At 44.0% G+C, this 11,877-nt stretch overlaps 2 protein-coding genes across 7 annotated transcripts in view; both read right to left on the minus strand.

Moving 5' to 3' along the window:
• srebf2 (sterol regulatory element binding transcription factor 2) overlaps positions 1 to 6,064 on the minus strand; it is a 44,701-nt gene extending 38,637 nt beyond the window's left edge. For all 6 annotated transcript variants that reach the window (XM_079519380.1, XM_079519379.1, XM_079519378.1 and 3 more), the window contains exon 1: positions 5,679 to 6,064. In XM_079519380.1, coding sequence (XP_079375506.1) covers positions 5,679 to 5,769 — 91 coding nt within the window. In that variant the 5' untranslated portion in view covers positions 5,770 to 6,064. The remainder of the gene's footprint in view (positions 1 to 5,678) is intronic.
• A 3,125-nt stretch (positions 6,065 to 9,189) lies between these two features.
• On the minus strand, positions 9,190 to 11,814 carry LOC306936208 (uncharacterized protein; the record flags this gene model as incomplete). The annotated part of the gene is made up of 2 exons (XM_079519701.1): positions 11,610 to 11,814; positions 9,190 to 10,976 (listed from the first exon to the last, which is right to left on the minus strand). Coding segments are annotated over exons 1-2 (1,857 nt in total), but the record flags the coding sequence as incomplete, so codon positions are not given.
• Between the last annotated feature and the right edge of the window lie 63 nt (positions 11,815 to 11,877).

An 11,877-nucleotide genomic window follows, 5' to 3' on the forward strand; every position in this document is an offset into this window, starting at 1 on the left:
ATTGATTTAGCGACATCATACCAAAGTGCGTTGTGCAAAGAGAATACAGATAGCAGCATGGTGTTGTCTTGTATGGTGTTGTCTTAGCGTTTGTAAAGCGGTCAGCAAAGTCGGACTACCCCGTCGTTCACCCACCTCTCCTTCCATTCATGAAATGCCACCGGCGAACAGCTGACTTTACTACCTGTCTGACGTACCACCCAACACCACGTGACCATTAGTAACCATAGCAACCCATCGAGCTGTCTAACCTGTCGCCAACATGTAGTAAAACCATCACACAGCCCACAGCCTTGAACCCAGTGTACAGAGCAAGACCACACTGACTGAAACACACCAAGGTCCTGGTTCATCAATCATTCATGGCATTAGTACTGTCAACAAGGCTCAGAATATAGTATAATAAATAATTTAGCAATTAACCCATTTTGGGTGGGATTGGGAACCCCTTTTGGCGTTTTAAGCATTCTGTTCTACTTTAGCTATTGAAAAATAGCAGATCTACAAGCTCATAGCGCGGCACCGAGCTTGTAGGTTTGTTATTTTTGAAAAGTCGTGAAAATGTGGTGCAAATCTTTGAATATATATTTCAGAGCGAATATTTTTAACTCAAATATTGGCTTCTGGGGGGGGGGGGGGGGGTCCCCTGGAACTACATATTTTGAGATGGGGGTCCGTGTAGAGATAATTCTGGGGGTCCTTGACATGAAAAAGGTTGAGCACCACCGACATAGAAACATGGGTTTTTCAGAAAACTGTTAGGATTTAAAAGCCTTTTTTTTAAATCGACTTCAGTCCAAAATGGGTTAATGCCAGGGTAACATCATCACAGCAAGATGATGTGACATTGATAAATTATAGACCCAGCTGTCATATTTGAATATAGTGCCGTTAAGAGCAGGACAAAACAATAGATTTGCTTGACTTACAACTGAGATACATTTAATTACATTTATGGCAGAATGTGCACAGCTGCACACAGTAGTACTTCGAGAGACTTTTGTTTTTGTTTTGTTTTTTTGTTTTGTTTTGTTTAGATGTGTATGCGCCAATCAATAAAGTAAACTAACTTTTAAGTGAAAAGGGGGCAGGTATTTATAAGAATGTATTCTTCTTCCTGCTCCTTTTCGTCATAGGTGTATCAGATACTGTATGAAAGACAAATCTATTATGATGATTTGTACTGTATTGTGTTACACTATGTGCGAAATAAAATTAAAAAGATAAGCTCAGACTACATCGAATGGCATTTTCTGATTGAGTGCTACTGTGCAAACGGTTGATGATGAATCCACATGCATGCACTGCAAATGCACATGTGCATACTGTACACTGTACAGTATACCTCCATGGGGGGGGGGGGGGGGGGGGGTAGGCTGTTCATAGGAGACAGAACAAAGCTGCCCCTGTGGTTGAAGCCCCCAGATCCCTAGACAAGCCTCACACAAAGAGATAAAACCGTCATTGGGGGACAGTTTCCTAGGCTGCTCAGATGCAAAGAAAATAGGTTATGCAACCAAGCGGAGGCGCAACTGCAAGGGGAACTATGGGGGATGGTAGAATGTTACTGGGTGAATTTAGGGTTAAGGACAACAAACTCTTCGTGTAAGATCACCTGGCAGACTTTGGCAGTGGGCTGACCAGTGATGTGAATAGGTTTTCAATGTAATGAGTCCCGGGATGCAGGGGTCTTTTAGATGAGTCCCAGGGACATTTTTATGAGTCCCACTTCAACCACGTTAGGAGTCATATTTTGCCATTTTTACAAATTGCAGCATTTAACTCCCATTTCATTTTATATGGTTATCATGTGGTTATATTCATGTCGAAAACAGAAAAAGAAGTGATTATTATAACTAAAGCTAGCAAAATAAACTAGAATTAAAAGAAATTACAATAGTACAGTAGTGCATCCCGTGGATGCAGAGAACTGCGTTTTGGGATGCAAAATGCACCCTATTTTACTTTTATTTAACAGCCTTAATGTTTTATCTTGTGGGGTTTCGTCTTGTTGGGGGGTTAAAACAAAAAGCTTCAGAAATTGAATGAAACACCAAGCATAGCAAGGCAGGCCGTTTAGGTCACTTAGGTTCATATTAAAAATGCTTCAGATTGGCTATTTATTTATGAGAATGACATGAGAGCAATTTTCCAGCAGTCAATGGACCCTGGCTGCTTCTTGACTGTTAGCGGAAATGTTAATTAATTTCACTAACAGACTGAGGCTGAACAGAAAATAACAAGTACAAGCTTCCTGCAGACAGTGCAGTTGCTCAGTGAATTCCTCAGGCAATGCATCACTGTACAACATCTCTACATCTGTAGAACATCTTATGACACAATGAAAAAGGGGTATATTACATACAGTAACTATGGGGTATCAGGTACGGTCGTCCCTAAACCATCTCGCTCGGTCCGAAGGTTCTTAATATATTCTTTATTTTGTTTTACTAAGTTTAAGGTTAGAAATAAGTTTAGGGTTAGGCATAGTTTTACTGGACAGGGTTAAGTTTAGGCATAGGGTTAGGTTTAGGCATAGTTTTACTGAGGTTAAGGTTAGGAATAAGATTAGGGTCAACCGTTTAAGCATAGTTTATTTAGGTTACTTTAGGAATACCAGGCTTCGCAGTTCCGCCGGCTGTACGCCCGGGGCGAGTTGGTAAAGGGGCGAGTTGGTAAAGGGCCGAGTCGTCTGGTATTCAACTATGGCATAGAGGTCTCTGTCTGCAAGTTAGTACCCTGCATGCAACAGGCCCCCTATAGCGGGACGATCTAAACCAGATGGCAGACAATGCTGGTAGTTTTGGGCAAGTTTGTCCATTTGATCAAACTTTGGCAGTAAATGTTTGGAAGATTCTTTGAGAAGAAGCTAACCACACTCACACACTGGTTAGATTTATAGCATTTAGAGCCAATAAATGGCATCATGTAAGGACCCAAACAGTGTAACCATTAAAGCAACTGAGCTGGCATGGTTATTGGTTGTAAGCTTCTGAATCCATCAGCCATTGTGAGGAGGAGGATGAGAATACTAGTTTCCTGTCCTATGTAGCCACATTTATCCCACATTGTATGACACCACACCAGCACATCAGGCTGACCTGGTGACTTAGCATTCAGTAAAATTCCAGTCTAATTGAAATCTGGTGACTCTGCGCTGGATGACCTCCTGCACCTAAAGCCCCAGCCTTTCAGTGTGTGCCAAAGAGCAAAACTTGTTTTGATAAAAGTGGACTGGGACAGTGATGCTATCTGTTCACTGAGTCTGTCTGTATGCGTGTGCTAGCCTTGGATCACAGCATAGTAATAGCAAACCAGTTTGTCAAAAAGAGGCCCCACCAGGAAGTTTTTAAATTGCCAGTTTAAAAACCTTGTTTGCATTTAAGATATACCAGACTTTAAATGTATACAGGAAGAATATGAAGAAATAACTTCCTAACTGTAAATGCTAAAGGTTTGCATGTCCCTTCCTGGTGGCTTTCAATAAGGAACAATATTATGAGCATATGATATGTCACATTCTGAAGTGTTCCTGTGTGTCCACACACACCTAACTGTGAATGATGATGCACCCAAACACACTCATGGAAAGAATTTAAGAAATTACATCAATGGGTTTTATTCATGTTACTGTGACCAGACCACAGCCTAGAAACTTGCAACAGTGTGCTGCCAAATTGACTGGAAGTGGAAGGCTACAATTATGACTAACATAGGCTACTTGCAGATATAGGCTACAATAGTAATTTAACATTGTTTGGATTGAAACTTTTAATGTTGATTAAATGCTTTAAGGGAACACACACACACACACACACACACACACACACACACACACACACACACACACACACACACACACACACACACACACACACACACACACACACACACACACACACACACACACACACACACACACACACACACACACACACACACACTTTGTGTGCATATGTGTGTTACAAAAGGGACATGAGTGTGCTAAACTAATATTATTGCATTTTTGTTGTTGCTACTTATTTCATTGTTGCTACAATGTGATGTCATGCCAAGGAGACACATGGAAATAGTTTTACTTGTGTACCAGCAGCATAATGTAAATAATAATAAAGAGCATTCTTGAATCCTGAAATTAGGACTGTCAAATTCCCTTTTTTTATGTCAGCGAATGACTTAAAGAAATTAAAGAACTATATACTACTGTATGCATTGGATATGGACTCCTTTTGGACAGTGAGTGGACACATGAGCATCACTCCTTTTTTCCCCCTCACTGTATGTTTCTTTTCCCTTTTTTACCTCCTTTATGATGAATTCCTGTTCTGTTCTTTGGCTATATAGAAGTGTCTATTTGTACGTCTCTAAATGTTTTGATGATTTGAACATGGTGGACCCTCTTGTAAACAAGTGTAATGCTTTATTGGGTCGTCCACTCAGTTAATAGCTCCTTTCGGAACCCTACGTTAAAGTTTCTGACATTTTGATGACTTTATGTAGGGTTCCTTCTCACCGGATTCAAGCGACATGGGATGCAATCTGATTTCCCCTGACTTACCCCAGTGCTGCGGTGTGGGTGTCACGCTGACATATTCCAAAAGAAGCATATGGACGCTATAGGATACAACGAACCCTCTCACCCCAGAAGCCGTTAAGTATTTTTAATGTTTGTACGACCGTTTTGGCAGCTCTGAAATTCTCTCTTGTTGACATCCCATTGTACCGCCTCCAGCATCTCGGTTGGCTAGCAGCGCCTCCCTACGCGCCTCGTAGGCGCAGCTAGCCAACCGTAGGCGCAGCTAGCCAACCGAGATGTCAACAAGGAGGGACCGAAGAGAGAATTTCAGAGCTGCCAAAGCGGTCGTACAAACATTAAAAATACTTAACGGCTTCTGAGCCGTTCGCGGGGGGGGTCAGATGGTTCGTTGTCTCCTATAGCGTTCATATGCTTCGTTTGGAATATGTCAGCGTGACACCCACACCGCAGCACAGGGCTAAGTCAGGGGAAATCAGATTGCATCCCATGTCGCTTGAATCCGGTGAGACCGGACCCTACGTGGTAGGTCCAAAGGAGCTCAACCCGGGGGGTCCGGAGACGGGCTACTCAGTTAACAGTCTTTGTATTGAGTTTGTGCTTGAAATGTACTGTAATTCTGCAAACTGTTAATAAATATTTAGAAGCGACACATTAAGCGACACATTATCATCACCAACCAACCATCACATAGAAACCTAAGAAACGCACTTGAGATTGTCATCACTCATCACTGAACGTGACATACAAGTGTCTATTTGTACGTCTCTAAATGTTTTGATGATTTGAACAAGGTGGACCCTCTTGTAAACAAGTCGTCCACTCACAGTCAACAGTCTTTGTATTGAGTTGTGCTGCTTGAAATGTACTGTAATTCTGCAAACTGTTAATAGATATTTCAATCAATCAAACATGAATTCCTGTTCTGTTCCTTGACTATATAGAAGTGTCTATTTGTACGTCTGTAAATGTTTTTGATGAATTGAACAAGGTGGACAAGTGTAATGCTTTATGGTGTCGTCCACTCACAGTTAACAGTCTTTGTATTGAGTTGTGCTGCTTGAAATGTACTGTAATTCTGCAAACTGTTAATAGATATTTCAATCAATCAAACAAACATGATCGCTGCACACATTAAACTTACCGTCGATGTCCCCCAAGGTAAACTCGTCCCCTAATTCCGCTAAAGTTGGGTCCATGTTTTCCATGGTTGACATATATTCCCCACTGTCCATCTTCTGGGTTCAGAACCTGATCGCCTGCCCCCGGGCTGGCTGTCTGTCACCTCACCGGGGAGGGTTTACACTCTACAGACGAAACGGGAAACGAGATATATCCGATCCGCACTGTTGTGTTGAGACTGCTAAACAACAATGCCAACACTTGAATTATCGCATCCGAAGTGTATCTAAATGTCCCAGAAAGCCGGACAAGAATGCATCGCCGACCGCCTCAAAAGAGGCAGATACCCATTGAAAATAAACTCATTTACAAACGATTTGTGATTAAGACCGTGGCCATCTTGTTTTGGGTCCGTTACGTCATTCACAAACAGACTCTGTGGGAGCCCCAGGGCGAGCTCGGATTGGCTCAGACGCGGCTGTTGTTTGTCATGAGACCAGTGACCGTCGTCCAATGGGAACGCCGCGTTCGCCGTGGTGTGATAGTACGTCAACGATCAGAAGCTTTGGTGTCATTTGAATAAACCGCGCCCCCTATCTTCGTGAAAAGACAACAGAGTGTGGTGCACGCATGGTGCACGTGCCGGTGGGTGGGTGTCTGGGTGACCCCACCTGAGAAACCCCAGCAGATGTTGGTGTTGGTCAGATCATGATGACCAATGAATAATGCATGACAGTAATGTAATGATGTACAGCAGGGGTTCTCAACCCGTGGTCGCGACCCCTCGGGGGGGTCGCCAAATTATTTTGGGGGGTCCCCAAATTATTTTTCAATTTTCTTTTTTGCAAAAAATCTGGAAAATGGAAATGAAGAGTTTACATAGTACATGTATACACCTACCCTAAAGATTATATCTGGTTTCAGTATGTATTTATGGTGTATTGTCTCTATATTTATATTGGGGTTCGGGAGGGGGCGGGGCGGGGGTCCCGAGACATTGCCAAAGCATTTCCGGGGGTCCCCGGCCAAAAACGTTGAGAACCCCTGATGTACAGGTCATCATTACATTACTGTCATGCATTATTCATTCCTTCTCAGTTTGCTCCTTGACTAGGCTATATACATGTGTGGTTCTCAAAGTGTGGTCCGAGAACCACACTTTGGGGCCCCTGGGAGTCCCTCCCCAACTAAATGAATTGTTAAAATTAAGAACCAAATGGACCCTTAATTCATACAGGTCTAACTAACTCCATTGGGGGAATAGACTGAATTGCAATAGCAATGCTATAACCAGCAGATACAATATATTACACGCAGAGATTAAAATAGGGTTCATTCTGAAAACGCAGTTTATAGTTAAGGGACACAATAAAACAACAACCTCTGCATCCACGGGATGCACTACTGTACTAGTACTGTACTGTATTTTATTCTAGTTTATTTTGCTAGCTTTAGTTATAATAATCATTTCTTCTTTACTTCTGTTTTCTACATGAATATAACCATATAAAATTAAATGAGTTAAATGCTGCAATTTGTAAAAATGGCAAATGATGACTCCTAATGTCGTTGAAGTGGGACTCATACAATGTCCCTGGGACTCAACTAAAAGACCATCCCTGCATCCTGGGACTCATTACATTGAAAACCTATTTACATCACTGTACACATGTATTATGCATGTAGTATAATAAATAAAAAAGTATCAGCAGACCAACTGAGTGGATTGATTGATATAAAGAAATACAGAAATGCTAATAATTGTGCATCTTCATATTTATTATTATTTTTTACATTTCATTCATTCGAGTCTAAAAGAGACCAGAGAGAGAGACTATTTTGAAGGAAGACACATTGTGAATAATCAATAATGAACACAGGAGAGAATAACTAAATCAAATTACTAATGCTAATAATAAATGAACACCACATGAAACAAAGTAAAAGAAATGAAGGCTTGGTTTTCAATTCACTTCATAAAGAATAATATAAGTGAACACCTCAAACATCTACAGGAAAAATAAGTGTGAGAAATAAGTGCTTATATAATTATATAATACTGCTTATAAATGTGTGGAGAACATTTATTTATTAAAGTTAATACTTAACTCAAAATGTCAACTACAGTTGATCAATGACAGGATGTCAACAGGTCATGGAAGCCATTCATGTCTCTTAATCTCTTATTATCATATGTCATCTCATTCCGGCCATTCATCATTTTCATCCTCACCTTCGTCTTCAATGTTTGTGTTACGCAATGTTTGTGTTTACATGAACACTCAAAACTGTCTATTTTTGAGTGATGTGAGTGAAGACTCAAAATTGTCCATTCATTGTCAATGGCATTTAATGTTTGTATAGGACAAAGTTGTTGTTGTTGGTGTATGTTGACACATACACCAACAGCTGGACATAGGAGGGGCTATCGGCCCTCAAAAATGAAGTGTTCAATACAAATACTGTCTTTTATCGGCCCTCAAAAATGAAATGTTCAATACAAAATACTGTCTTTTATCGTCCCTCAAAAATGAAATGTTCAATACAAAATACTGTCTTTTATCGTCCCTCAAAAATGAAGTGTTCAATACAAATACTGTCTTTTATCGGCCCTCAAAAATGAAATGTTCAATACAAATACTGTCTTTTATCGGCCCTCAAAAATGAAATGTTCAATACAAATACTGTCTTTTATCGGCCCTCAAAAATGAAATGTTCAATACAAATACTGTCTTTTATCAGCCCTCAAAAATGAAGTGTTCAATACAAATACTGTCTTTTATCGGCCCTCAAAAATGAAATGTTCAATACAAATACTGTCTTTTATCGGCCCTCAAAAATGAAATGTTCAATACAAATACTGTGTTTTATCGGCCCTCAAAAATGAAGTGTTCAATACAAAAAATACTGCCTTTTAGTCAGACCAAGGACAGAAGGGAAGCCTTGGTGAAATTCAGAGGATCCAAGTTAATTCAGATGGAGATGAGTTGGACCAATGCAATGCAAATCAATCTTAAACATACAAAACCACAGGCACACACTTTGCCTCACTCTAACCGAGATAAACAATAAAACCACCCTTAAATAAAAAATGACAGCTCAACCCTCGGGGGTTAATTTGATACTTTTATTCAATTACCTTTCATTTCTGACCCAGTACTGCCTTTAGCGGCTCATTTGTTCCAGTAGATCTCATAAGACTTCTTCTCTGAACAGTTGTCTGCACGTGAGCCTGTGCCGCTCCTGACCTTCTCCTTCACTACCTTCACCACCAGGCCCCCGGCTAGGGCAATGCCAGCTGCAGCTTTGCCTATCTCAGCCACTGCAGTCAGAATGCGTGCCGTGGCCCCCACTGTACCCCAGGTATCAGACACGACCACACGGTCTACCGATGCCGAGATGGGCCCCGCAGCCCCGCACACAGCCCCTGCAGCAGCGGAGGCACTCACAGCCATTCCATCTGCTAAGGCTGAGCCTGCAGCCCCAGTGGACTGAACTAAGGCTGAGCCTGCAGCCCCAGTGGACTGAACTAAGGCTGAGCCTGCAGCCCCAGTGGACTGAACAAACCCACCGCTAGCGGCGACGTTGCCTGCAGTGGCCACTGATGCTACAGCACTCTGAGCTACAGTAGCATTGGCTACACCTGCAGACCCTATTGCTGCTGTGGTCTCCGCTCCAGTCAGGGCTGTCGTGCAGAGAGCTGCTCCCTCCAGAGCTGCCCCGAGTGCGGCCCCAGCCCCCATGGCGCCCCCTACCCCTGCTGCCACTCCGACAGCAGTGGCTCCAATGAGGCTAACCTGTTCTAAGGTGTCTAGAGCTCCGGCCCTGGGACTGGCAGCTTCCGCCCCAGCCAGGGCACCCATAGAACCCCCCAGAACACCGCCAGTTGCTGCCCCAAGAGCGACGGCAGTTTCTCCCGAAGCTATGGCTACTATAGCTCCCACAGCTTTCCCGATACCTGTGCCCCCGGCTACAGACATCCCCGCGAGCTGACTGGCAGCGAATCCAACGGTGTTACCCATGACAGCTGCCCCAGCTGCTGCCGCCAGAGGGGTCAATGCTCCAAACGCTGCCCCTACTGCCATACCCGTAGCTCCAGCAGCCACTAGGATCTTGACTCTCGACAGGACCTTGGCAGAGAGGGCGGCCTCCCTCCTGAACTGACCGAATGACGAGTGTCGCCTAGAAACGGCCCCATTATCACTACCCCTCCTCCTGTCACTGAAGCGATTCCTCCATCTGTCCCTCAGGAAGCCGAAGGCGCTGCCTCTTTCCTCCTCCGTCCATCTCTCCACTCTGAATTCGCCCTCCCTCGGTCCTCCCTCCGAGTCCCCCCTCCTCCTGAACTCTCCTTCACCTCTCCCTGCTCCGTCTGCCTTCCAATCCCACTCCAAGTCACACTTCCTTCGTTTGGCACGTTTCACCTGCTCCTCCATGTTGCTTCCCTCCTCCTCCCCTTCCTCCGCCTGTCCTCTCTCCCTCATCAAGCACTCCTGCTCCTCCCTTATCGCTGCCTCCGCCTCTAGAAACATAGCATTGGTATAAAACCCTCCGCTGTTCCCTTCCACCATGGTCTCCACCTTACCCAGCAACTGTCTGACCTGCCGTGTGTCACTGGGATCTCTGTTGTTTAGGACATGGAACCTGCCGCCGCACCTTTCAATTAAAGCCGTAAGCGCAACAGGTGCCGTGTTACCCAGGTACTCATCGATCCCCCCCTCCTCCAGGTCATCCCCTCGGGTGAACAGGATCACGGTGTGGTCACGGACCGCAGCCTCCCCAAATATCTGGGCCATCTGGTCAACGGCTCTGCTCTCGTCGTCCGTGTAGCGCCCTAACGGGACGACCAGCAGGAACGCGTGCGGGCCGGGGGCCGAGAGAGTCACACATTTGGCTATCTCGCCGTGGGTCTGCTCCGCGTTGAGGTGCGTGTCCCCGAAGCCAGGCATGTCGACGACAAGGACTCTCGTCGCCTTTGGTCTTCTTCCGAAGGCCAGGCCATTATGCGCACCATGCTCTTCTTCCGTGAGGAGGAGGTCGGAGCTGCCCTGCTCACAGACCTCCGTGAGGAGGAGGTCGGCGCTGCCCTGCTCACAGACCTCCGTGAGGAGGAGGTCGGCGCTCCCCTGCTCACAGACCTGGGTGACGGAGCTGGCACTGAGCTGAGACCGGAAGTGCTTTCGGCCCAGGATGGTGTTCCCCGACGCACTTTTACCAGACCCCGTCTTTCCAATCAGCACCAGTCTGAGTTCTTTCCATCTGGACTCGGTGCCCTCCTCCTCCTCAATGTCACCAGGCTCTTTCGTCTCTCCTTCACCCCCTGCTGGATAAAGGGATAAATAAAAATATTCAAAAGAGACTCGACTTAAAACACGTTCCATCCCATCAAAATGTATTTTTTCAATATTATCAAGATAATAATGCAAAAGATAATATTAAAATAATGTCATTATCATCGTGATGTCATGTCATGACGTCACAATGTACACTTGACATCATGGCAGTGATGGCACAATGGCATTCTCTCAAGTTCTCTGATATTACCCATAAGGTGCTTGAAATGGATAAACAGACATATTTCCAAATTGCAATATTAAAAATACAACATAATTCCACAACCTATGCTTACGATTAAAATGTCATGAACCGTCCTTCCTTCACCATTACATAACCCACAACTAAGTTGAAAATCATATAATTCTGACGAGAAGTAAATCAAATCAAGAAATCAAAGGTCACGATCGGTACTTATAGCCATAATTTCATAAGCCATGGCCTAATCAGATAAACTTAATGACGCATCGCGGACCCAACTGTCACTGCGAGGCAGTGTTGTTTATATGCTGGTGTTGATAGCTAACGAATGTTAGCAAGCTAAGCTAACCTAAACCCCCTGTATTTTTCTAATACAGTGCCGTTTGATCTGAAGAAACAAGACTATAAATAACCTTACCCCGCCGTGTGCTGCTATTAGACATCTCTCCGGTTAACATAAACGTGGTCGTCGTTCTACATTCAACCATTCGTTTTCGTCGTCCTAAAAGTCCTGTTGATGTTCAGCTCAAAGTACAGAGCTTTCTGGCACACTCTCTCACACACACCAAAACATTGGACTTGGGGGAAATTTTGTCAAGTCTACGTCTGCCCTCTGTTGGTTGATCTGTTACAATGACCTAGCCATGGTTCACATTTATCATGTTTCAGGGCTAACAATTAATGAA

This window comes from Electrona antarctica (genome assembly GCF_951216825.1).
Source record: "Electrona antarctica genome assembly, chromosome: 14".
NCBI lineage: Eukaryota > Metazoa > Chordata > Actinopteri > Myctophiformes > Myctophidae > Electrona > Electrona antarctica.